Here is a 27238-nt window from a genome sequence, read left to right as displayed (position 1 = left end):
TCTGAAATTGTGTCCATTATCGGTCTAAAAGGTAAAAACGCCAACAATGGCAAAATAAAAGAATAAATTGAACAGGAAATTTTTAAGACATCTCTTATGTGTTTGAGATTCGATTTAAATTGCTAGGGAAATGTCTAAAATCTTAAAATCGGTGGTAGGTTTTTGTTACGCGAAGTGCTCTGTACAATAACGAGCATACATGCCGTCTTGTGAGTTATTAATGGCCGACTTTGATTTTGGTCGACTTGTTTTGTGTGCGTAAAAAAAGTGGAAATTTACTCACAGCTAGCTAGCTAGCTATCTCTAAAGCTAACAATAAAGCAAAGTTTGGGGTATCGTATGGGTAGATGCTCTCCTACGTCTATATGATCATCAATCTTATAGAGCAATATTTGATGTCATGTTTACGCTATTATAGCTATCTGAGTTCATAATGAGTAATAATAATTGTTCACAAGAAGAGTGAGGTCCAGGGGTTTATTGATGATACATTTAAAAGGAAACTTTTAAATCGCAATTCCGCTCCCGCGGGAATTTGCATATGCTTCTATACCATATATACCGAGTTTTGAAAATGATGACTCCTTCCTGTTTCTATTTTCCTCCTTTCGTGTCTCCTTCTCTTCCATTCTTGTTCAAGCAATGATACCAAATCGACGGGTCATAGTGATCAAAGAGGGAAACCTTTTCATTGCAGACCCCGCCTCCCCCCCCCCCCCCTATCTCATAATGGACTTTTCAGGGCTTGAACTATATAGGCCTGGGCATCTTCTTCTTCTCTCTCTCTCTCATCCTCTCTCTAACCCCCCTACCCCCCCCCCTCTCACTCTCTCTCTCTCTCTCTCTCTCTCTCTCTCTCTCTCTCTCTCTCATTCTCGCCCAATATCTCTTTTTTTCTCTTTCTTAATTGAACACCAAGGCCATCTTTGGGAATCTGAATGATTTCTACTCTATTTTTACCACACAGCAATACAACATCAATGACAATCCTTTTACAAGCATGACAGTCATAGTAATCTATTTATTCATTTGATATTTACAAATAAGTATCTCTTAATTGTGCACACATTATTTTGGCTTAATTTGAATCATCGGGTCGATTTATTATTTCTTCTTCACTTGTCAGAAAAATACCGTACATGGATGTAGACATTTGAAACTCAGTAATAAATACTCCGCACCTAAACAAGAGCATAAATGGGCAGCAAATAAACAAGTGATTATCGACTAAAACAGCTCTATACATAAATACCGATTCTACGAAGAATTCTCCAGGAAAACTGGTCAATAAACATTAAAAGAGGATGAATAGCCCCCTTGCTATATATGTCCTCTTATCAGTAGCTTTGTTTATATTCCTATTTCATATAAGTAGGCCAAGTGCCAAGTGCCGCCAATTTCTGTCTCAAAAGAGACAACACAAATATATCAATGCATATTTTTCAGCTTGCAAAATTGCCCCCCCCCCCCCCTCTGCCCCCTCCATGCAGCAAAGTCCTATTGCTTTTATTTTGGACAAGAGTTTATGTCAGCCCCTTGTATAAACAATGAGCAATGAAGTCAAATTAGTTAAGAATGATTGTACAGCATACATAATATAAAAGTTGACTGCGAGTGAAGTATTTCAGGGAGAAATCTGCAGATAAAGCTCACATTTTGTCTGCACCAACTGCAGCAATACATAATACTATAACGGAAATGATACGTTATCCTGTGCGTGCCAGTGGTTAGCAGAATGGCAGAACACAGCCCCACTTTCCAGATTGCTGATAGCATAGAACCAAAACAACATTCGTTCATTCAATGTACTGATTTATCTGTCCCATGTCATTCAACATAAATATTTGGTTTGCTCACATGTAACATAAAAGCTCAGACAAAGTTTACAAAGAACAGAAATATGATACGAAACATGGATACATACATGGTGATGACAAAATAATAGTCATCGTAAACAAAAATTAGCTACCGGTATTCATAAAATTACCAATGTCATTGATATGTATCTATTCAAACTTAACAACATTTGTCTAGACATTTGTCTAGTGTGGATACTCAGTGTGGTTGCATGATATTTGCACACATGATATGTATGAAAATGCATAAAATATATGAGGCATTCTATTGCACAGCTTCCTTAGCAAGTGTGTCCTGAACCAGGACAATAACTAATGTTTCTGTCGCCTTGAAACAAGTAACCCTGTTTGCTAACTGATTAACAAACGTTTGGTTGCAATTTCTCCACATGATCACTCACTTCAGCATTCACTTTTAACTGCTATGCTTGGTCAGCATGGTCTAACCTAAGGGATTGACCATCAGGATATAGGAGTGGTCAAGTATGTCATCCACCCCTATAATTCTACAGAGGTGGTTTCATCTTCTTCATCCATTCGTGTCAGTTCTATCAATTCCTCACTCACCGACGTACCCTGAAAAGACAGAAATAAGGATAAAATTATTCAGACAATTATGGAAGAAGGTCTTACAAAACTTACTTTAAAAAACATATCATAACTAGTTTTAATTGCTAACAGTGCAATACTGGAAAGAAGCTTTAGTAGAGTTTCAACACATGCTTATTGCTCTGTGGTTAATAAGCTGAACTTACCAAATTTCCACCTTCCCAAGAGGGAAGCCCACAGCATCCGGCTAATTATTGCCTGATAGTAAATTTTTAGGTAAATTAGTATACAAGGCACTGTAACCTTAGTCAATTGACAAACTAAGAAGAACTGTAGAATTATGTTTTGAGATGTTTTTTGAAGAAGTCAAGTGAAGTAATATTTCTTAGAAACGCAGGGAGTTTGTTCCATAGGAGTGAGGCAACGGACTGAAAGGATATAAAGCCAGCCTGTTTTTTTAGATAAGTGCCTATTAAAGAATAAGAACCTAACCCCAACGCAAACCGGAAACCCAATAGCCCCATTAACCCTAACCCGAATATGTGAAAATTAATTAAACCAAGAGCAGTCGCCTATAGAAGTTGTCGCTGGAGCACTTGTGAGCCGGGTAACTGCTAACACTCACCCTCTTCCTAACAGAGTTCTCTTGCCCTCTGCTAGTACTCTCTGATGGGTATCTCATCCTAGGGGTCAATAGGGGTTCTGCAGGCAGGTGACTGTTGTTGTAGATAATGATGACCAGGAACACTGTAGGCATCTGCAAGAAGAAGTCCAGGGTCGGTTGGAACCCCGTCAGCCATATCGACAGGCTGATGATGACGACAGTCGTGACCTGCGCACTGTGGACATGGAACATGTTGTCTCTGAACTTCAGGATCAAGGACGTTGTGAGTCCAAGCGCGGCTGTGGCAAAGATGAGCAGCGTGGAGTACCAGGAGTATCCGCTGAACATCCCGCAATAGAAGACGCGGTTACGGAAGTTCGGAATGACAAAGAGCGTAAGCGTGTTAAATATCACCCCAAAGGTATACAGCCGGGTGTTCTGAACGATGTACATGTAGATACCATCCTCGTTGTGGCCTTCCTTGAAGATCTTCTCATTGTAGATGTTCGCAAAAGACGACAAGAAGCACTGAACCACGATCAAGACATGCCCAAAGCTGACCGTGAAGCTGTACTTGCTGGCCTCTGAGATGGAAGGTTCGGGCGTGTGGCGGAGTTTCCGATGGCAGAGGTCCGAAGGAACGGCTGGAATGGCATGTCGCTTCTGGAGGATTTCCACCTCATAGAGAGTGGCATTGTCTATGGAATCTAGCGAGTCGGATGTGTGGTGGTGACCTTTGAGCGTGCTCCGGTGATCTTGGTTTGATAACGACACAATCGCTAGAAAGAGAATCAGGAGAGAAGCCCACTGCACCCTGCTTAATTTTCGTCTGAAAGAGAAATTCAACGTTAAGAAGAACACAAAAGTTATACAAAAACATATAGCTTTTATCCTCATTTAAACAACTTCACAGTAATTTCAGGCAATTCACTTAAATATATGGCATTATATTCACATGCAGTAATGGACCACAAAGGAGAGCAGGTGATTTAGTGTGGTTGATATTTCTGTGATCATGTAACTGCCATAGTTATTTTATTACCATAGCATATATACACAGACACTATATACTTCTTAGGGAGTGGAGATCGTAAGTAAACATTGTCAGCAGATGCAAAGCCTGTGACAAGAGTAATTGACATCATTAACATACAGATTTACACTTCTGTGCTCAGAAGGAATTCATTCATGTCCAAGAATTCATATGTTTTACTGCATTACACATTTGGACTAAACTAGCAAATACTGTGACGGAATGTTACAGTGTTTAACCTGAAGAGGGCGACATTTTGGTCAGATTGATATAAGTGATTTGATAACGCTGCGAACGGGCAGTCCGTGTTTTGTATTGATGCAGTAAGGAATGCAGTAAAGTAAGCTGAAAGATCAAACATCATTGTAAGTTGTCGTTATTTGTCTCGGATATTACTTTGATTGAAGTGATTGATGAATGCATGATTGAGATCCTCGTTGAATAGTTGTGAGTTGTGAGAGTCGACTGTCTGGGAGAGTTGACTGATTTATAAGACGAGACCTGGTTCGTGTCGTTCGGAATTGCTACCAAGTTCATGGAACCAGATCTCGTCACACTGGTGGCAGCGGCGGGACAACTAAAACAGCGTGGGTCATGCTTCCAGCGTGAAACTACACACTAAGACACGGACTCAAAACACGCCACCTTTTTAGGTGCTAACGTGAGCTGCGAACTATCGAGAAGTGCAGCCAAGTGAGGTGCCAAGTTGAGGTGCCAAGTTGAGGTGCAAGTTGAGGTGCCAAGTTGAGGTGCCAGGTGAGGTGCCAAGTTGAGGTGCCAAGTTGAGGTGCAAGGTGAGGTGCCAAGTTGAGGTGCCAAGTTGAGGTGCAAGTTGAGGTGCCAAGTTGAGGTGCCAGGTGAGGTGCCAAGTTGAGGTGCCAGGTGAGGTGCCAAGTTGAGGTGCCAAGTTGAGGTGCCAGGTGAGGTGCCAAGTTGAGGTGCCAAGTTGAGGTGCAAGGTGAGGTGCCAAGTTGAGGTGCAAGTTGAGGTGCCAAGTTGAGGTGCCAGGTGAGGTGCCAAGTTGAGGTGCCAGGTGAGGTGCCAAGTTGAGGTGCCAATTGAGGTTCTACTTGAGGTGGAAGTTCTTTGTGCTACAGCTCTTAATAAATTCACCATGGATAAAAAGGAGCATCAAAGGTCCTCAGTTAATGAATGTGACCTAACTCAATTGAACACAGAGCTGGAACGTCTACGAATGGAGAATCAAATTTTACAGTTGGAACGTGACAATGCACGGTCAAAAATTAATCTGATAGAAGCAAGACAACAGGGATTGTCTTCACAAAGTACCGTCAAGCTTGGACAGTTCGAAGAACCATCTGTGAGAAGGAGAGTAGATACGGACATGGTTTTCAATGGACCGTACACTGAGAGAAACAAGGGTGAAAACACGCCCGAATGTGGAGAGAAGAAGGGCTTGTATCCTGAGCTATTGACCCCAGACCGGAAGGTTGGAACCGATTGTTCGACTCCTGTGCCGGATACCATGTTTTCTCAAGAGTTGGCTGGGGACATTGGGTCCCCTTTCCTTGAAGGATTCGATCCCAATTTTCCATGGGAAAAGGCCAGTGGAAGAACGAAATCGGCTCTTACGAAGAAGCCTGACAACAAGCAGGGTGATGTGGAAATAAAAGAAGAAGTTTCTAGAGATTGTTCAATAGGAACAAAACAGAGCCAAAGGCCTTGCATAACACCTGATCGGTTCAATGGACAAACATCGTGGCATCAGTACTTGAAACACTTTGAAGCATGCAAAGATATAAATGGTTGGACAGAGGAGCAGGCAAGTGCTTTTCTGACTGTAAGCCTTCAAGGTGAAGCACTCCGTCTGTTGGACCATCAGCACGATCGCAAACTTACGTATAGGGGACTGACCAAGCTCCTAGAGCAGCGATTTGGCCCAAGTCAACAAGCAGAAAATTTTCTGTTTGAATTGCGTCATCGCCGTCAAGGCCAAACAGAAACACTGAAGGAACTTGGCCAAGTCATATGTGAATTGGCAATCAAAGCCTACCCAGACATTCCAGAGGTTGGGAGAAAAAGGCTCGAGAAGAACCATTTTATTGAGGCAATAGAAGACCGGACTATCCGAGAAGGAGTGCACAGAGCTAGGCCAAAGGACATTGACGAAGCTATTCGTGCGGCCATAGAGACAGAGAACTATGAAAGAATCGAAGAAGAACGAAGATCGGAGAGACGTCCGCACAAATTGGTGAGGGGTTCAGAAAAGGAATCTGAGCAACTCATCCAGAAATTGGAGCATTTGTGTGAAAGGCAGGCAACACAATTCGAGACAATGACAAGGCTCATGAATGAAAGATTTCTTTCTTCTGAGAGAGTTCCCAAACCACCAACTCCTGGAAATTCCGGCAAGAAATGGCGGAGAAAAGAAGATTTGATATGCTTCAACTGCAACGAAAATGGACATTTCGCAAGGGAATGTCCTCTTCCTGAAAAGGAGAGGTCGGGAAACGACGAACAGCTGACCGGAAGGTCCACGGGAAGGCTGTAAGAAGTAACGGACCTAGTCGACTTGATGATGGAAGGATTGTAACACTTACACCTAACGAAGAACCCAAGCAAGGCTTATTTGTAGAGGGTACCATCAGGTCTATAAAATGTAGATTCCTCATCGATACAGGTTCAACTGACACAATTGTTAGAACTGACATGTACTACAGTATTGCGAAAGAGCAGAGACCGGTGCTTGAACAAGACAACGTCAGGGTTCAGCAGGTAGATGGAACGCCACTTGATGTGCTAGGAGTTGCCTGGACAGAAGTCAAAGTTGGAAAGACAATCTTTCCATTAAAGGTCATCTTTGCTAATATTAGGAACCAGGTAATACTTGGAATGGACTTTTTGATTCCAACCGCTGGGGTTCTAGACTTCTTCCGGCTGGAACTCATCTTGAACGGGGAACACATTCGATGCCTTAACCAGATAGGGAGATCATTCCTAAGAAGGATTTTAGTGAAAGAAACTATTGAGGTGCAACCAGGTCAAGAAACGCTCGCGCAAGGTGAGATCGCCAACTGTGTGGACGAGATGACGGGTACTGCCATAATCGAACCAGTTGCAGGCGGAGGCGAATTGGCTCGCCATGGGCTGGTGTTGGCAAGGTCCCTTGTCACTGCAGAGGCAGATGTTTTGCCACTGAGGTTGTTTAACCCGGGGAACAACAAGATAACACTTCGCCGGGGAACAATGGTCGGGATGATCTCACCAGCGGAAGTGCATGAAAGTGGGGAAAGGACAGAGAATAGTGGAAACGATGAAGTTCCTTCATACCTACAAGACTTGTTGCAACGAAGCCTGAGCAACATCGATCCGAAATATCACCAAGCTATCAAACAGTGCCTCGTGGATTTTCAAGATGTATTTTCTTCTGGAAGTCACGATTTGGGCCGGACCAATGCTGTCAGACACCACATCGAAACCGGCAATTCAAGACCTATAAGACAACGCCTTCGACGTCACCCTATCGTCAATCAGCAAGAGATTGATCGCCAAGTCAAATCATTAGTGCAAGAAGGTCTCATCGAACCTTCCGATAGCCCCTGGGCAGCCAATGTAGTGCTTGTGACTAAGAAGGACGGTACAAAACGGTTGTGTGTAGATTACCGCGGCCTGAATGTAGCAACTGTAAAAGACGCCTACCCTGTCCCCCGAATAGATGAGACCTTGGATGCACTAGGCGGGGCCAAGTGGTTTTCAACCTTAGATCTAGCTGCAGGCTATTGGCAAGTTGCCCTTGATAATGAAGCTCAAGACAAATCATCTTTTGTGGTTCGCGGTGGCCTATACAAGTGGAAGGTAATGCCATTTGGGCTGTGTAATGCCCCCGCAACTTTCGAGAGGTTGATGGAGAAAGTGATGGCTGGTCTACAATGGGACATATTGCTCATCTATTTGGATGATGTAATAGTGTTCGGTCGGACAGTTGATGAGCAAATCGTACGACTTCGCACAACATTGGCGCGGCTCCGGGAAGCCAATTTGAAATTGAAACCATCCAAGTGCAATTTGTTTCAACAGTCGGTGAAATACCTAGGTCACATCGTGTCTTCAGAAGGAATCACAACCGACCCTGCCAAGGTCGAGACCATTCGGAATTGGCCCAATCCCACATGCAGCAAGGATGTTCGAAGCTTCTTGGGGCTTGCATCCTATTACCGCAAGTTCATTCGCGGGTTCGCATCCATCGCATCACCACTTCATGAACTGACTGAGAAGGCTAGGCGTTTCGAGTGGAATGACGAATGTCAAAGAGCTTTCGAAGAGTTGAAGGAGTGCCTTATCCAGGCTCCGATCCTAGTATGTCCCTTACCAGAGGGGGATTTCCTGCTTGACACTGATGCCAGTCAGAATGGTATAGGGGCTGTGTTGTCCCAAATTCAGGAAGGCGAGGAAAAAGTAGTCGCTTACGCAAGCAAGAAGCTATCGAGGGCTGAGAGGAACTACTGTGTGACCCGTCGCGAGCTGCTAGCAGTTGTGTTCTATTTGAAATACTTCAAGCAGTATCTCTACGGTAGGAAGCTGACCGTTAGAACAGACCACGCTTCTTTGCAGTGGCTCCTCAACTTCAAAAATCCAGAGGGCCAATTGGCACGTTGGATCGAGGTTATCGCAGCATACAAACTGACAATACACCATCGTCCAGGAAAGAAACATGTGAATGCCGACAGTCTGTCCAGAAAACCATGTTCTCAGTGTGGCCTTGTTGATGACACAAGTGACGGCGAAGACACATCTACAGAGACAGGTACTCCCTCCGAGCAAGTCCAGTTCCATTGTAGGGCAATTATTGCCTTACCTGGGGTCACTCGAGAGGCCTTAAGAGAAGGCCAGTTGGAAGATGATAGTATGAGCTGGGTATTGAAGGCTAAGGAAGGAAGAAGCTGTAGACCAGATTGGGAAACAATAGCCAACTCGACAGCTGCAAAGAAAACGTACAGGGCTCAGTGGGACCAATTGGATTGCAAGCAAGGAGTACTATGCAGAAAATGGGAGACGTCGGATGGGGCATGCGTGAAATGGAAGGTTATCCTGCCACGGAAGTACCGAAAAGAATACCTAGAAGCAATCCATGGGGGTACAATAGGAGGTCATCTAGGCGTTACCAAGACATTGTCAAACGTAAAACAGAGGGTTCATTGGTCAGGCATGTCAGGAGACGTGAGGTCATTCATCCGGTCGTGTGACCTGTGCGCCAGAAGAAAATCCCCCTCAAAGAGGGCACGTGCTCGACTTCAACAGTACGAGGTGGGAGAGCCAATGGAAAGAGTAGCAATGGACCTTGTCGGGCCTTTACCCAAGACCATCCATGGGAATCAGTGGATCCTTGTAGTAGGGGATTATAAGAGCAAATGGATGGAAGCGTATGCGCTTCCGGATGCTCGAGCTACAACAGTGGCCCAAAAGTTTGTCGAAGAATTTGTGTGCCGTTTTGGTGTCCCTCGTGAACTACATACCGATCAAGGAACTAATTTTGAATCGCAGGTGTTTGCAGAGATGTGTTCCCTGTTGGGCATTCGAAAGACAAGAACAACAGCTTACAACCCGAAATCAGATGGGCTCATTGAGAGGTTCAACAAAACCCTCATCAATATCACCGCCATGCTCATCGAGCAGTCAAAGAAGTCTAGGGAATGGGATGAGTGCTTGCCATATGCAACTAGCGCATATCGCTGTACTGCACAAGAATCCACGGGAGAGTCACCCAACATGCTCATGCTCGGGAGAGAAGTGACGCTTCCAATAGACCTGACTATGGAGAATCCAAAGTATCCTAGCTGTGATGAACCAAAAACAGACTACGCTGAAAAGCTACGCCAGAATCTACAACAAGCTCACGAACGGGCTAGCGAGTGTCTTGGGAAGAGTGCCAGGCGTCAGAAACGCAATTATGACAGGAAAGCTACCACCACTAATCTCAAGGAAGGACAGTTTGTTTGGTTATATGATCACAGCAAGAAGAAGGGGGTTTCCCCGAAATTACAGCTGCGATGGATGGGTCCTTACCTAGTGGTTACGAAGATCTCAGATGTTACGTTTCGGATTCAGCTGAGTCGCCGATCGAAAGCAAAGGTAGTACATGTAGATAGGCTCAAGCTGTACACTGGTGAAGATCTTCTTGCATGGGAGTATCGCCTTAGAGTTCCTGAGGAGGAATTTCCCTTTGCTGATTCTCCTAATCTTTCCCCTGAGGTCATACCAGAAGAGATCAGCCCTGCCAGTGATGAAACTTTGTCAGATGATCATCAACCCCAGCTTGATGAGACCCCTGCTGATGACCAACCCCAGCTTGATGAGAACTTGCCTGATGATCATCAACCCGGGTTCGATCTTCCCACTGATCTACCTCAGACTCCCGTGATTGAGAGTCGCTATCCCAGAAGAAAACGAAAACCACCAGATTTCTTTTATTAAATAAGAATTATCGACATAAATAATTATTTGTGTTTTGTTCTTCACAATTGCAGGATAATGTCTGAGGAGTGGAAGAAACCAGAGGACTTGGATGGGGACCGGCTTTACAAGTGCCGAGAATGTCTTTCCACGTTCTTGTACCACCGCAGCCTGATGCGCCATATCGGGGAGAACCATCGGGATGGATCCCGGAAGTGGAACTGCAAGACCTGCGATTATTCCTCTACCAGGCGGGGGAATTATGAAAGGCACGTGGACGGACACCGAAAGGACGAACAGCGCACGGTTTCCAGAAGAGAGTCGAGCAAAGAAAGAGAACCGGTGGGCCGGGGCGGTGAAAGGGCAAAATCCCCAGATCGATGTTGTCCGGAGACGAAGAGAGACGACAGAGACCAGCCACAGGAAAACAACACAGCCATTATAAGTGTACATCCAACTCCAGTGCCTAGTATTGATTCTTCCAGAGATGCCAGAGGCAAGCCTCTTGCCATGCTTAAGAGAGCCGCATCCCAGGATGAGGTGGTTTCGTCATCGTCATCAGCATCAACTTCGTCGGAAGAAGCTGAGAGTGGAGGAGAGGGTGCCACTGGAAATGCGCGTACAGACAGACCGGTTTTCAAGAAAGCGAGAGTTGAGAAGAGGATTACGACGACCTTTACTATTGAAGGACGCGTAGTTCGTACGAGAAAGACGAAGGAGTTCTTCGACCGCTTCATACTTGTTTAAGTTAACACTAAGTCTTACTGGTTTACTTGATCTGTTTTGATTACAACTATAGGCCTCAGTTTACAATTTGCTTAAATCAGGTAGGCCTACTAGAGGTCAGGTTTTTTTGTTGTTGTTGTAACTTAAGTATTACTAGTGATCTTACGAGAAAAGTGTTTTGATATTCTTTACATTTCCAAACGTATTTTGGACATTGTTGATCAATGTCTTTGTATTTGTGATTACTTGTGTTATATAATTATATATCTATAAAAATAACAGGAAGAAGAGAAAAAAGGCAAATGTGTAGCTTATTACGTTGATTTGCTTGGACTTTCTTATAGATTGGTTAGGAAAACAAGAATTAATAGTAAAAACCGTTTTACATGTTTTTAATGCCTATATTGTTGAGCTATGTTTAAAATGTCGTTTCGGTAGGTTTAGAACGAGGACGTTCTAGTCTAAGTGGGGGGTTGTGTGACGGAATGTTACAGTGTTTAACCTGAAGAGGGCGACATTTTGGTCAGATTGATATAAGTGATTTGATAACGCTGCGAACGGGCAGTCCGTGTTTTGTATTGATGCAGTAAGGAATGCAGTAAAGTAAGCTGAAAGATCAAACATCATTGTAAGTTGTCGTTATTTGTCTCGGATATTACTTTGATTGAAGTGATTGATGAATGCATGATTGAGATCCTCGTTGAATAGTTGTGAGTTGTGAGAGTCGACTGTCTGGGAGAGTTGACTGATTTATAAGACGAGACCTGGTTCGTGTCGTTCGGAATTGCTACCAAGTTCATGGAACCAGATCTCGTCACAATACTTTTGATCCCAAAACAGTAAAAAAAAAAAATTTTAAAATGCATTGAAGTTTGTTCCGATAAAAAACATCCCTCGCCTATTCTTATATTGAAATTAAAATGAAAACTTGAGATTCATTATTACAAAAAAATGTAGAGCTTTCATCCTCATTTAAACAATTTCACAGTAATTTCAAGCAAATCACTTAAATATTTGGCTTTATATTCATATGGAGTATTGGACCAAAAAGGAGTGCAGGTGATTTAGTGTGGTTGATATTTCCGTGATCATGTAACTGCCATAGTTATTTTATTACCATAGCATATATACACAGACACTATATACTTCTTAGGGAGTGGAGATCATAAGTAAACATTGTCAGCAGATGCAAAGCCTGTGACAAGAGTAATTGACATTAACATACAGATTTACACTTCTGTGCTCAGAAGGAATTCATTCATGTCCAAGAATTCATATGTTTTACTGCATTACACATTTGGACTAAACTAGCAAATACTTTTGATCCCAAAACAGTAAAAAAAAAAAAAAAAAATGCATCAAAGTTTGTTCCGATAAAAAACATCCCTCGCCTATTCTTATATTGAAATTAAAAATGAAAACTTGAGATTCATTATTTGAAAGCACTTTAATGGGTACATTTTGTACTGTACCTGTTTTTATCACAAGGAAGAAGGATTTTTTGTGTATGTGCGTTAGAAAAACTATACAGTACGTCACCACTTACTTTAAAATGAGTCTGAAAAGTATTGATGTTGAGATAATTGTGAAGTTTCCCAGCAAGACAGCTACAGCCTTTAGACAAATGAAAAATAAAAAACAAATAATAAATCTACTGAGTTTGATTTGAAACATTCTAGCTATACATAAATTATTCTTTGTTGGCGATTGGTAAAAATTCAAGTTGATGCAGGATTATCCCTTTCCCATGTTACCTAGATTGAGTTCCGTGCGCTGAGTTTCACATGTACATTATCCTATTCCTCATACTCCTTTACTCGTAACACATTAGATGACAAGATATGTGTTTTGAGATAGATTTTAAACATTCCAGCTGTACAAAAATTAATTTTTACGTGATTAGTACACCTTCAGACTTTTTTCATTTTCTGCCATCCTCAAGCAAGAGCGATGACCTTGCCATGCTGCCTTGGATGACTGATAATGTTATTCACCAAGATTTCCCGTAGAGATTCAGCTTGGATATTGTCTATGTAATAATAATATTGATCACTTAGGATCGCTAAAAACAAAAAAAGTACCATAGTGCTTACAAAATCACAGAAAGTGAAGAGAAACGTAAAATACTTCATCAACTTAGGTAAATCACATTAAAATACTGAGGGAAGAAATATGTTTAAGGAATCTTTTGAAAGAGGCAATACAGGTTGATTCTCCGATGGAAAAAGGGAAAGTTGTTCCATGTTTTGAAGCAGCCACTGCGAAACGTTTTTCGGTAGATGAGATTCTGGATTTGGGAATAATACAGTCAAACCTGCTTTAGTGACCACCTGTCTACAAAGGCCACATTAGTTGTTTCCCTTGAGAATGGTTTCTCTTTGAATCATGTACTAAAGGAACCTGTCTACAAAGGCCACTTTTTGTGTTTCCCTTGGGCGGCCCCTATAGACAGGTTTGACTGTACATAGCTTAACGGTTCTACTATGATCAATTAATAGTCAGAAATTAGAAATAAACCTTTAATTGGTTACATCAGTCATTCAAGTAGAGATGTACATGTATATAGTACAAGAAGTCGTCCTGTGACACATACATGTAGATGCAGAAGTACACAGGTATTTTTATATTACTTACCGGTTCAAAGAAAGTCATAACTTGGTTACATCAGTCATTCAAGTAGAGATGTACATGTAAACAGTACAAGAAGTCGTCCTGTGACACATACATGTAGATGCAGAAGTACACAGGTATTTTTATATTACTTACCGGTTCAAAGAAAGTCATAACTGAAAATCCAATCAGATTATCAAAGAAATACAGCAGGCCTGGGATGCTCCATTTAAAGAACTTGAGACATTCTGGCCAGCTGAACTGAATGAATTCCTTGAACATAGGTTTACCTGCAACAAACGAGAGACAAAAACATGGTCTTTTATTCAAACATGTTCGTGGGGATTGAATGTAAATTCAATAATGATAGTAATCTGGATTTATGTAAAGCTTAATATGAAATACTAATTCTAAGCTCTTTACAGATATTATCACCCTGGTTATCTGATTTATTCACACACTATGTGCAGTTGTGCACAATCTTCACTCCCTGGGGGAGTATTCTTACCCTATCTACATGTAGATGTAAGGTTTAATATGTCACATTCTTAAGCGTTTAAATCAAAAAATTTCACATACTTAAAAAATTACAAAACTTGGTAATGGTATGAATAATTTAGTTTTAAACTGTATACCGTACCTAACTTTGATAGCCTTATAAAACTCCTAGAGAATGGACCCATAACATGAACATATATCATTTGATTTGATTTGATTTGACATACTTTATTCTATATCAACATCATTGTAGGCAAAAACCTAATTAACTATCTTCTTTAAACATTACCTGAAATGGAATTACATAGTAATATATTTTCTATATCATAACCAAATGATTGGTAGCATGCTGCCATGTGTGATGCATTCAATCAGACTATACAATTACACTATACCACGCTTTTCAGGATAAAGTGTGCACTAGTTTCAAGTACTATTCAACGATTTCGAAGTATGCAATATGCAGCAGTATGCATAGAGTTTAGTGCGCTTAAAAACTACTGGTTTTAAACTTGAGATTATTTGCCAGCCATATGACACAAGACATAACAACATTAAAATGAATTCTTTTTACATCAAATAACAAGGATCTAAGAGTTTTTATGTATAACACAAATGATGCGTGTTTTCATTTGCTCATTACAAGATATGTTCTCTCTTGCTGATGCTGTTTGTGCACCTATCATACTCAGCCTGACGGCTTTGTAAGATGGATGCACGCACAGTCTCAACTCATGTGTAGATAGATTGTATAATGAACTCATTTGAATGCATCATTTGTATAATGACAATAATAAACAATCAGCTTGATTATAAAATACTACAAGCTACTACATACAAACAGAGAAAGTATAATCCTGTGCCTGTACATGCCCATAAACATTTCCTATATCAACTTGCCACCTACATGTACAGAGTACTAGATGAATCAGTTTCATCCCACACAAAGTCCATTCTACACTTCTCATCTTATATAGCATTGAACAACACAACCCAAATGTACAAAGAAAATGCTTGGTTTTTTTCTCACCGCTCATCTCCAATTTGAGCATGATAGACAAACATACGACCAGTTTCACCGCCTCGGCACACACGTTCACTGTCACAGGCAAGTAGTCATATTTGTGATCTGATCGAGGGAAGAGGGGAGAAAAAATGGGAAAATATAATCACTTTCATTCTTCTTTTCATGAATGATGTATTTTCCTTGCAGAATGACAATATCATTGATAAGAATGTCGAAAATTATGACAAAGGTGATAATGATGATGATGATGATGATGATGGTAATGAATGATGGTAATGATGATGATGATAATGAAGATGTTAATGATACTAATGATGATGGTAATGATGATGATGATAATGAAGATGTTAATGATACTAATGATGATGGTAATGATGATGGTAATGAATGATGGTGATGATGGTGATGATGCTGATGGTAATGATAATGATAATGATGATGGTAATGATGATGATGATAATGAAGATGTTAATGATACTAATGATGATGGTAATGATGATGGTAATGAATGATGGTGATGATGGTGATGATGCTGATGGTAATGATAATGATAATGATGATGGTAATGATGATGATGATAATGAAGATGTTAATGATACTAATGATGATGGTAATGATGATGATAATGGTGATGGTGATGATGCTGATGATGGTGATGGTAATGATGATGATGATAATGGCGATGGTAATGATGATGATGATAATGAAGATGTTAATGATTCTAATGATGATAGTAATGATGATGATGGTAATGATGATGACAATGATGATGGTGATGATGATGATGATGGCAATGACAATAAAGGAACAATGAAACAGTAAGAACAACTTAAATACTAGTACTATTTTTAAATTATGAATCGTCTTTGTCGTTAATTGGAAGAAGTTTTGCATGTTACATGATTTGACAAGAAAAGATATAGATGTATATTTAAGAAAAGTAGTTTTAGTTGTGCACGTACATGTAGAATGTTGGCACCAAATACAATTCCTCAACATGTAGTTAATTGTAATATTGATTACTAACCTTCATTAGCTGATAATCTCATGAGCATTACTCTGCCAGCTCCAAGCACAACATAAACAGTTGTCAAGGCTACGGTTGTCATTGAAGGGCACTCCATTGTCAATAGATTTGGCTCGTATCTGTTTCTGTTGATTTATTCTCACATGTGCCTCTTGTTAAATCAAGGATAACTGCGTTGATTGTTGTGTAATGTGCCACGGGCCACGTCCCCCATTATATAGCTGTAGCCCTGTATTTAAAAAGGGGATAAAAGACACAAATTAATTGAAGAGCAAACAAGTTGTGCTTGTCTTTAAACAGTCATCATATCAACTCAATTGGAGGGGCTAAAATTCCTGTGAACTATCTGTTTATACTAATATTGATGAGTTGAAGACTGATTTTTTTTGGCAGGGATCTGTGCATGTAACCAGGTAACTAAGATGGACGAAATTAGCAACCATAATAATTACAGAGTACAGTCGATAACTTCATGCACGCACCCCTTCGTCTGTACGGTATGCAATTGTATTGTAATTGTGCAGTGGTTTGCCTTATAGTTATACTAATGTAAGGAGCCCGAGAAGACAGGTGAATTACAGGTGAAACCTGTGAGAAATTGTATTGACCTAGAGTAAAGTACCCGGTTTTCGGCCACTTAAGACAAAATCCTATTTATTGGACTCTTTACTTCCTATTTATTATCATTTCTTGTTCAAATCATGAAGCAAATATTATTATTATTTAAACAAAAAAAGAATCCCAAAAAAAAATCACGAATTGCCATGACAATATTCATTTCAATTTTCACTGTTTTGGAGCCGGTTATCGGCCGAGCGTTTCAGTTTACGGCCGCATGTACAAAGTCAATAGGAAGCGCTCGCGCGCGCCGTGCGTTTCTGCGCTGATGTATAGCACAAGCGGGCGGAGCAGGTATCCCACGCCGGAGCTCCCGGGTGCTCGCCTGGCCGAATACAGGCACAGCGGTGATCGGAAGTTGGAATCTGAATTAGACAGACATATCGTGTGTGCGTCGCGGTGTGCGGCTGCATTGATTTAATACATGCGATGAGATACTTTTGAGCTTGCGACCAGCACAAAATCGGGCTCTATATCTGAAAAATACTTGAAATAAAGCTCATTTTATGGTACCCATATTTCTTACATACACGCGTAAGAAACTCGATTTTTCAGATTTGGGTAGCGGGACCGCCGATTACATCGCTAAAATGTGATATTTTAGGATATATTTTTCATTGCAAATGTGGTTCTTCAGTGACACTGGCATGGTATGGTATGTGTGGGATATGTGTTATGCTATTATGCGATGTATTTTAAAGTGATTTTACCATGTATCCAACCAATTGGCCGAAAACCGGAGCTGACCGATTACCGGGTACTTTACTCTATTAATAATATAATGTCTTCGTTTTTAGGAAAAAATACTCCATAAAAGATGAGAAAATTGACACAATAGAGGTAAGAAATGTAACAACTTTATATCATGACCATTAATAATTGTTTGAACAATTGATGAAGATTTTGGGGTAGGTTTTAGTAGGGTATCTCCACGCCGGAGTTCCGGGTCAAAAATGGATACGAAAGTACACGAGCGGCTAGCGCGAAGCGCCTCAGTAATACGAGTCGATGTCGTTTTTTTTTTATAGGGTTTCCTAACCAACTAGTAATAATTAATACAAGCCCCAATATGAATTCATTAATTTGAGAGTAGTTGTCATGACAAAAACTAGAAACTCACCTTGGAAATTGCCTTGTTTTCGAATGGACTTCGGAGTAAAAACGTGTAACTTGGCTTGGCTTTGCTTGACTGAATCTTACGATACCACGTACTGTTAAGTACCGGTACGTGTGACGTATATTTTATGGTAGCTTCTATAATAAAGGGAAATCCGACCTTTGTATTATTTCATTTGTATTGTGACGGAATAGGGGGGGGGGGGGGGGGTGGTTAATAGATAATACAATAGAGGAAGAAAGAAGGGGGGTATGGGAGGAAGAAGGGGGGTAAAGAGGAAGAGGGGTGGTGGTGTTGTAATTCCCCAGTGAGAGAGAAAGGGGGGGGGGGTGCTTGCATCGCTTGCCACCAAAATCAAGTCAACCTTCACAACACAGTAAGCTGCCACCATCTAGTCTTTAGTAAGAGCGCTAGATTCTCTTCTCTTTACAACTTGATGTTGTAAAGAGATTAATACCAGACCTGTTGGATCACACAATAAACGATATTTAAATGACTTAATTATTCACAAATCACAGCCTTCTCATTGGCTCATTTCGCACCTCTTGAATTCAACACAACGCACTAATGGTCAACCTTTGACCTGAACCCTGGGCTCTCGTAAACATTCGCGCTAGATTCAACTCGTGCCACGAGCAGCCTGGCTCATCTCCACACTGTTCCACACTTCAAGTAGCTTGTATTTCTTCATTTAGGTGAGTTAAAGCATCATCATAAGATCTGAATAATTCTGTCAGTACTCTGTAAGCATGATTTAATCCTAATATTTGTATCAGACTTGTACAGCTCAGATTCTCTAACGTTCTGCACAACACACTGCAAACATGTGACAGGGCACACTGGGTGTCCTGTACACGCAGTTAAAACACACACATTATTCGCACTCGTATCTTGGGGCACTTTCTCTCACGTCCTCTATCCCAATCCTCCCATAAGGTAGCGAGCAATCTAAAGGCACAATGACATGGATAAGTGTCTGAATAGAACCAGACAATGATTTCGTTCTTCAAGTTCTCAATCGCGCTATCTAAAGAAGATGTAAAAGTACCAATCACCATTCACACTTAACTAACTACTGTAACTAATGTGTAACCAGACATGTATTACTGTAACTTGTAAGAATGAATCTGTCAGCCTAATTGTTCAGGTGAACAAATAACAAGTAACACTTTATTAATGGATTTCAATTAACAGTGAGGCTTTCATGCCTAATTCAACGTTGACGTAATTCAACTCGAAAATGTATGCAATGCAATTACTAAGTATAAGAGTTCAAATGTACATTATATACAGATGTGTTGTCACTTTTGTCAGACAACCAATCATTTACCTAAGTGATACTAACTTAATTGTATAGACTATAATAGTAGATGCAGTATTATGTTGAAGAGTTCTATAGGGACAGGTTTAAGATGTTACAATAATAGATCATTAGCAACTGAATTCTATTCCAAAGTGTACCTTTTCTTTCCTTCTAAAACATGAGAAAGTAATTCTATTCCGGGCACAACATAGCCACTTCATCTTACGGTCAATCTAGGCTGACCAGCAGCCATCTAATAATTACTTCATTCCAAGTTCAAGTACAAATACTTAACTGCCTTCCTTCTTATTGCCTAGGCATAATCAACTTATGGTATTCGGATTCACCGCTCAACGGGTATTTTACTTACTGGTCTATCCACCCCTAATCTCGTCATGGCAGCTCACTCTGTCGGCATAACCATGCGATCTTTAATCCTTAGGTCTTTACAATAGGTTATAGCCTCAAATTTCCAATTCCTATCCTATTGCTAACTTCCAGAATTACTAATCAGTTCTAACGTACTTTAATCTTAAGACAACCGGTTTGTCTAGGGATTCGTTCCTTGCTCTCTGTAATTCAGTGCTTATTAAGGGATCATTATCAATAAGTGTTACTAAGATAAAATATACATGTAAGTTACAGCTCCATAAATACATAAGCTACTTATATTAATTTGTACATCATTAATTGTTGAATTGTGAATCTATTTACAAGTGACTAAATCTTATGCAAGTAATAGCATCAGATCGTATTTACTTTGTTCATAAATATGACGAATATATTTAAAGTACAACTATATAGAATACAATTATTAAATATACAAATGTTCAATATATATAAGTTACAACTGCTTTACATGTAGATAGATATATTCTTAAACTACTAGGTACAGGTGACAGACTAAGTTACTGAGGCCCTCAGCCTCGTCCTCCAGAAATTCATATTACTAGTAATGTATTAGGTCACACAGCAGATATGGTCTATAGTCTAGAGTAAAAATCGATAATAAAAGAGAAAATGTTCCAATGACCAATTAAATAATCAGTCCTCCATTGAATAATAAGCAGTAGCACTAATATTCAATATCTCACAAATAGATAAAAGTTTGTACATGTATAAACATTCTTAGAACTACTTGTCACAGAAACCAGATTGGAATTGGTTAGACCTTTAGGTATACCCGCAAAGGATCAGTTAGTCAAACTATCCAGCGACCTGAAGTACACCTAATTTCAGCGTAGCTAATGATTTATTAGCTACAAAGAGTAAAATCTCTCAACCAAAAGTAATAAATAACGGGAATATGTTCACCACTTCCAATGCTCATTTCTTAACAGTGACTGTGATATCTGAACTGACATCTCTGTAATGCAATATAATTGTAAAGACATTTTATTAAGTGTTGCATTATTCAATAAATAATTACTGGCACAGTAACATAAAATCCAAGAATTCATGTCCATTTTGTGTATTCTGTTTCAGTTCCAAGCATACATATTGATAACTATTATCTGATAAATGAATACCAATATAACAAGCATCCATATACACAGCAGTCATACTAATCATATGCACAATACCAATTTGGCTAGTTTTGGGCCATCCCATTTTGGCTAGTTTTGGGCCATCCCATTTTGGCTAGATTTTGGCCAATCTGCTTCTGGCCTGTATTCGATTCGGCCTTAAAAACCATGAAAATACACATTTAACTCTAAAATAAACATTAAAACATCAATTTTGGTACAAAGTCCAATAGATTGAACAACATTTGTTGTTGGTGCAATGCAAATCAGCTAATCTGCATATGAATAGCAATGGGCGGAAACGAAAGGAATAATTACCGTAAATCTCGGTTCAACAAGGTTCACAGACAGGTCAGTTTCACAGCGCATCTAATGCCAAAGTGTACAGCCTAGCCACATCGATCAAACTCGGCTATCACATATCAGCGCACTACCATGCGCTATGCGCGTATGCTTTAACCACGCGAATATGTACGCACATGAATATTCATAAATCTTCGCAATAACTATTTCAAAGTAAGTGCGATTACATCAAATAATTTGTAACCTTTATACAAAGAGAAATATATTGATCAAAATAAAGTAAGAGCCTTATTCCGAGAGTACAGACATTTAGAATAATGGTAAGTCAGCCTGACAGTATAACTCAGCAATTTAACAAGTGAAATAGACAAAAATATATGAAAAGATCGAAAAATCAGTCCCACATATATATTTTGGTGTTTCAAGTCAGTTTTATAAAAAATGAACAAGTTAGATTTTACGCTGACCGTCACACTATGTAACCGGAAAAATAAGTGAAAGTAACTAACCAGTATGTTTTTCAAGTAACTAACCTGATATCAAGTTAGTTTTAATAAAAGCAGAAAAATTAGAGGAACAGTTCAGTGAAAGTCTAAGCAAAAAGAAAGGAGTGGGGGGGGGGGGGGATTTTTACTCACGGTATTTTCCCCTCAAACATTCTTTCTGAAATTCCACAAACCATATACACTTTAAGGAATATTTCTCTCTGATTTTCAGATTTGAAAGACAAATCCATCTGCCCTTTCAAAAGACTTCCGAGTTTCTCTTGAGTGGCTAATATATTGTGACGGTTTTGGCGTGAAATCATCGGGAAGAAGGAGGGGGGGGGGGGGGGGGTTTGATAGAAATCCCACCGCTGCCACCATTGTGACGGTTCTATGGGCGTGTGAAATCAGGGAAGAAGAGGGGGGGGGGGGGGTTGATAGAAATGCCACCATTGTGACGGTTCTAGGGAATCGGGGAATCGAGGGGGGTGGTTAATATGCTTCCACCATTGTCCCAAAATCATCCCCATCGCTACATAAACTTTCTCCTGCTACCATTATAGCGAATTCTATCAATATAGGGAATACAAGTAAAACAGGTCTGGGAAGAAGACTACATTCATAACCATTTTTATGTCAGTCTCTTATACCCTTAATTCTGACGGTTGCTGCCACCACCTAGTCTTAATCTGGAGCGCTAGGATCTCCAAAACAACACGGTTTGTGTGTTTACATTCACTCTGTAATCTGATACACTCTCACTTACATACACAGATTCCTAAGAAACCGGACCATGCGTCCTTCTACTAGTATACGCTTAAAGTCATTGTGACGTATGGCAATTGCTTCCTTTTGGGACGCACTGTCTCGTCCTTTCCCAATCTGTCTCTCGTCACGTGTAAGACGCACTGTCTCACTCTGGGAAAATCCTGTATTGATTTGGCCATTTCCACTCAAAGTTAGCTTCTAGAGTCTCAAACCACTTCACAATATCTTCCATCCTTTTATAGGTGAGTGTTATTCTCACCCCTGATACCGTAATTAAGTATCATTAAGTAGGAACTAATCATGTTTTTGTCTCTCTAACAAGCCTCACAACACCATTTAGACCATAATCATGTCCCATACATTCATTTCTGTGTATCAAGTCTTCCACTCAGTCACTCACTAAATAACAAAAATAGTATCTTATTCCCTTTCACACTTCCGAGCGATATATAAGGCACGATGACCTGAGTCCGTTTGTCTGAAATATACAGACGAAGTCCTTGTGTTCCTGTTTAGTAATAAATCCTACAGTAGTTCCAAATCTACTATAGATCATCAACAATGCATACTTAATTTACTAGGCAAACCAGACTAACAAGATTTGTAACTTGAAATCGATCTAAAATCGAATAATGAATTTATTATTCACTAAGCCATTTCTAGGCAACTATTCAACAATATAAGAACTGTAAAACTCTCAACAAGAATAGAAATACTTCCATGAACTTACTAACTTACTGATTGCTACTAGATATACATTAATTAATTATTGTAATAAATGTTTACTGCTTATATAATTTATACAGTATTTCTTAGCTTCATTTTTACAGGATGTCAACACTTAATTGGCTAGTATAGACTGCATACGATTTAAATAATGTACATGTATAAACTTACTGAACTTAGATAGAGGCTTTTCTAACGAACTTTACAAACCACCATGGCTATCAAACCAAAGTTAGCATTTCTTTCTAACTCCTATTACAAGTAACTCTATTCTGACCGACTACTAGTATTCTCGGTACTCCTACCCCTTGAAACAACTATCTACCTGCGCCCGACACCTTTGGCCAATGTGTCCCTATCGTCCCCATTCTACAAGAATGAAACATTTAAACCAATACACCCTTCCGACCAGGATTTCAAAAGTCTTTCCACTCCTTTATTAAGTAACAAGCTAACACACTCTGTCGGTTAAACATTGTACCTATATAAATCCATCATCACCGTTATAAACTAGCCTCGAGTATTTATCTCCTAGTTATAACTTACTCCAGAATATACTTGTATAAGATTTGACTTTCTAAATTCAAAGATAACCGGCATTCCATTGAATTCGTCCCTTACTGTCTTAAGTTCGCACCTCTTAATTATGTAGTAAAGTAATAATTGCCTGATTTAGATAGGCTCGTAAATGCAGCTATTTAATTAATTAACTACGAGTGTACATATTCAACTGTCCACTATTCAATGTCATTCTATTAATATACATGTCATGCTATATACAATAATGAGTGCAATTCAAATGAGTAAGAAGGGGGGGGGGGGAAGAAAAGAGACACTGTGTCCATGTCCAAATCTAAGGACACTGTGTCCTCCAAGACAAGCCCATGCATTGTCTATACATATAACGTTCTGTGTCCATTCCAGGTTGAAGGACACACTGTCCCTTCCAAGACAGGACGAAGAAGGAGGAAGGGGGGGGGGGGGGGGGGAGTTACACTCATGTCTGTAATAAACTGTTATATATGCATTAAATAAATGTAGATAATAAACTATAGATATACGACAAAGTTGCTTCTCCAACTCTCTCGATCCTTTATACACTTTCTATACAATATCTATATACAATATCAAGTTCATTAAAACATCATTATACGATCTACGGAGTATCACGCCCTCTAGATAGGCGAATACATGTGTTATAAGTTTAAGCGTTATACAATATTAAATATATGAATTAAACTACGGAGGCACTGGTGACTTTCGGCCTTAATTAGGTCACAGAGGACCGAAGCCTTCCTTTCCAAATATTCATAGTCTAGGAGAAAATCAAGACAACAATACAATGTAATATTTCTTATCAAACATAGTTAAACTGGCCATAGAAATTAAACTAGAAATGGCTAGACTTGAGATATGACCGCATTTGGGACAGATTGTCAGTCTGCCCAACGACCTGAATCACACTCAATTTTATGTGTCCAAATTAATCAATTAGGACACCAAAGAGCAAAATCTCTCTCTTCCAAAATAGGTTGACCAATTCTAGATTTATTCCTTAACAATGGCAATATTATCTTCACAAAGAAGAAGATAATCACACAAAATAGACATTTCACATAAGAAAAACATCTTTCATGTATTTGTATAATGATAATGATATCTCTATAATAATTAAACTATAATCCCATGCCAATATTCATACACTTAAGGGAGACACTGTGTCCCTAAAACGATAATGGGACGTTCCGTCCCTCTAAAATAGGACGCACCGACCGTCCTAGACAAGTTCAAGGACGTTTCGTCCATTCACTACCGGTACTGGACATTCCGTCTTGCTTCCCCCCATCCAAACTATAACACATATAGATGCCTATTTCCAACTTAATATATCACCATCAAAAATACTTCAAAACCTCTCTTCATATACACCACTCTGACCGCATTGATCCATAGAACAATAAAATATCCCTTTCACTCCATATTTTGGAACAATCCTAGTAAATTTGCATAAGTAAACATTGTATGAGTCACTATTTATATTCACCTTTCGCGTAATACCCTGCAAATAAAACTGTAGTCGCGTACGTACTAGCCTGTAAAAAGCTGTCAGTCACGTACCTGGGTAACCAGTAACCCACGCGCGGACTATTTATACTGGTTGGGTCGCGCATGGAAAAGAAAGCTGTACGCGCATATACAATCATTTAATTGGCTGCGCACCTTGGATCGCGCCTTAAACTAATGAATAATACATGAATATTAAGTTATCGATCAATAGTGGAATAAATTAAGCATTGTTGATAAACAAAGAGCACATGCTACTTGTAGACTAGTCGCTCGTTCAGAGCAATCCGTTAAAAACATGTCACAAATAAGTAACGACTATAAAAGACATTTTATATAATATTCACAAATATATAAAGAGAAAGAGTAAGAAAGAGAAAGATCATTTTCATATATTCGTCACAATATAGTCTGCAAGCGCGTAGCCAGGATTTCATTTTAGGGGGGGCGGTATAGTGAGCACGCGAAGCGTGCGAATCACTTAAAGAGCGCGCGAAGCGCGCTCCCTAGGGGGGTGGGTGCAGGGAGGGGGGAGTTTCCCCCCTCCCGCGCGAAGCGCAGAAGCTTTGAAAGAAGACGATTCGTTGTACCCTGCACGACTCATAATCCTTGTCTGAATTCAGTCCCTCCCCCCTCTCGCGCGAAGCTTTGACGTTTCATTAAAATATTAGAGAAAAGAAACGATTCGTAATCGTTGTACCTAATTTCCCGACTCTTAATCCTTATCTGTACTCAGTCTCCCTCCCGCGCGAAGCGCGGAAGCTTTGAAAGATGACGATTCGTTGTCCCTTTCTCGACTGAATCCTTGTCTGAATTTAGTCCCTCCCCCTCTCACGCGAAGCTTTGACGTTTTATTAAATTGTTAGAGAAAGAAGACGATTCGTTGTACCTTTCTCGACTCTAAATCCTTGTCTGAATTCTGTTCCCCCCCCCCTCTCGTGCGAAGTTTTGACGTTTCATTTAATTATTAGAGAAAGAAGACGATTCGTTGTTCCTTTCCCGACCCTTAATCATTGTCTGAAGTCTGTCCCCCCCCCCCCCCCCCCTCTCGTGCGAAGTTTTGACGTTTCATTAAATTATTAGAGAAAGAAGATGATTCGTTGTACCTTTCCCGACCCTTAATCCTAAATTTGAACCCAGTTCCCCCCTTCCCGCGCGAAGCGCGGAAGCTTTGACGATTCGTTGTACCGTTCTCGACTCCTCTTCCCTTTTTCTTCCTACGTCTTCCTTTTTTTTCTTCTCCTCTTTCTCTCTTTTTTTTTTTTTGGCCGGCGTTTTGGGGGGGGGGGCGACCGCCCCCACCGCCCCCCCCCCCTGGCTACGCGCCTGATAGTCTGACATGAAGGCCCGAATTCACAAAGCAAGGTTTGAGCTCAGACCAAGGTTTGAGCTCAAACCTCCTTTTGTTTCGCCAAACCTCCTTTTGTTCTTTACAAACCAGGTTTGTAAAAAACGCGTAAAACGCGTCATATGACGTACGAAAACCACGGTTTGTCGACAAACCTCCTTTGTGAATTCGGGCCATAATGTTTCACATCCAGTTAGTTCATAAATGAGTAAGGATGAGAATATTGGATGGGAAGAAGAGAGAAATGGAAAATGGATGAATGTTGGAAAGATGGTATTTTATTGAGGCGGAAATACAGAGTATCTGGATAATTAAGTTGCCCGATAGATAAAGAGAGAGAGAGATAGCTAACATATAACTGTTTGCCATACCAGCTAGGGTCTGGTAACACACATGTTTGTGATCAATTGCAAATTTAAAACAAAGACTAGGATTACTTACTGATCAGTCTTTTGAACGCATGCTAAATTCGTCTTGATTGGCCATGGTCTTTTTGTAATTGATAGCAAACCTTTCTGTTACAGGGACCAGTTGGTGGTGTCATATGATGGGTAACATAAATTGTGATCCCTCTGCATTTCGATACTTTCCTGCACCATAATCTTGCTCCCATTCTCTCTAGCTCGATCCTCTCTCTCC

General features: G+C 40.2%; 2 protein-coding genes across 3 annotated transcripts; one reads left to right on the top strand and one right to left on the bottom strand.

Moving 5' to 3' along the window:
* Nucleotides 1-990: 990 nt before the first annotated feature.
* On the bottom strand, nt 991-27238 carry LOC588619 (probable UDP-sugar transporter protein SLC35A5). Of its 2 annotated transcripts, none has more exons than XM_011662193.2 (7): nt 27041-27238; nt 16342-16570; nt 15318-15416; nt 13946-14079; nt 12726-12793; nt 3031-3838; nt 991-2432 (listed from the first exon to the last, which is right to left on the bottom strand). In XM_011662193.2, the coding sequence occupies exons 2-7, from the start codon at nt 16436-16438 to the stop codon at nt 2355-2357; spliced, it is 1284 nt and encodes a 427-aa protein (XP_011660495.1). In that variant the 5' UTR covers nt 16439-16570; nt 27041-27238; the 3' UTR covers nt 991-2354. The 2 variants fall into 2 exon arrangements, with proteins under 2 accessions (XP_011660495.1, XP_793387.2); XM_788294.5 differs by lacking the exon at nt 27041-27238 and adding an exon at nt 18080-18205.
* On the top strand, nt 4262-11800 carry LOC115922679 (RE1-silencing transcription factor-like). Its single transcript, XM_030982035.1, has 2 exons — nt 4262-4407; nt 10528-11800. Exon 2 carries the CDS (start codon nt 10532-10534, stop codon nt 11198-11200), a length of 669 nt encoding a protein of 222 aa, XP_030837895.1. The 5' UTR covers nt 4262-4407; nt 10528-10531; the 3' UTR covers nt 11201-11800.

This window comes from Strongylocentrotus purpuratus, unplaced genomic scaffold (genome assembly GCF_000002235.5).
Source record: "Strongylocentrotus purpuratus isolate Spur 01 unplaced genomic scaffold, Spur_5.0 spur5_scaffold_12, whole genome shotgun sequence".
NCBI classification, from domain to species: domain Eukaryota; kingdom Metazoa; phylum Echinodermata; class Echinoidea; order Camarodonta; family Strongylocentrotidae; genus Strongylocentrotus; species Strongylocentrotus purpuratus.
This window is presented reverse-complemented; position numbering and strand designations above follow the sequence as displayed.

Bases quoted from the DNA above. Each gene is read 5' to 3' on its own strand.
- LOC115922679 (XM_030982035.1), top strand. From the start codon at position 10,532: ATGTCTGAGGAGTGGAAGAAACCAGAGGACTTGGATGGGGACCGGCTT.
- LOC588619 (XM_011662193.2), bottom strand. From the start codon at position 16,438: ATGGAGTGCCCTTCAATGACAACCGTAGCCTTGACAACTGTTTATGTT. The intron at 15,417-16,341 runs GTTAGTAATCAA...TCCCTCGATCAG, and splicing joins GAGATTATCAGCTAATGAAG to ATCACAAATATGACTACTTG. The intron at 2,433-3,030 runs GTGAGTGTTAGC...CTGTCTTTTCAG, and splicing joins AGAACTCTGTTAGGAAGAGG to GGTACGTCGGTGAGTGAGGA.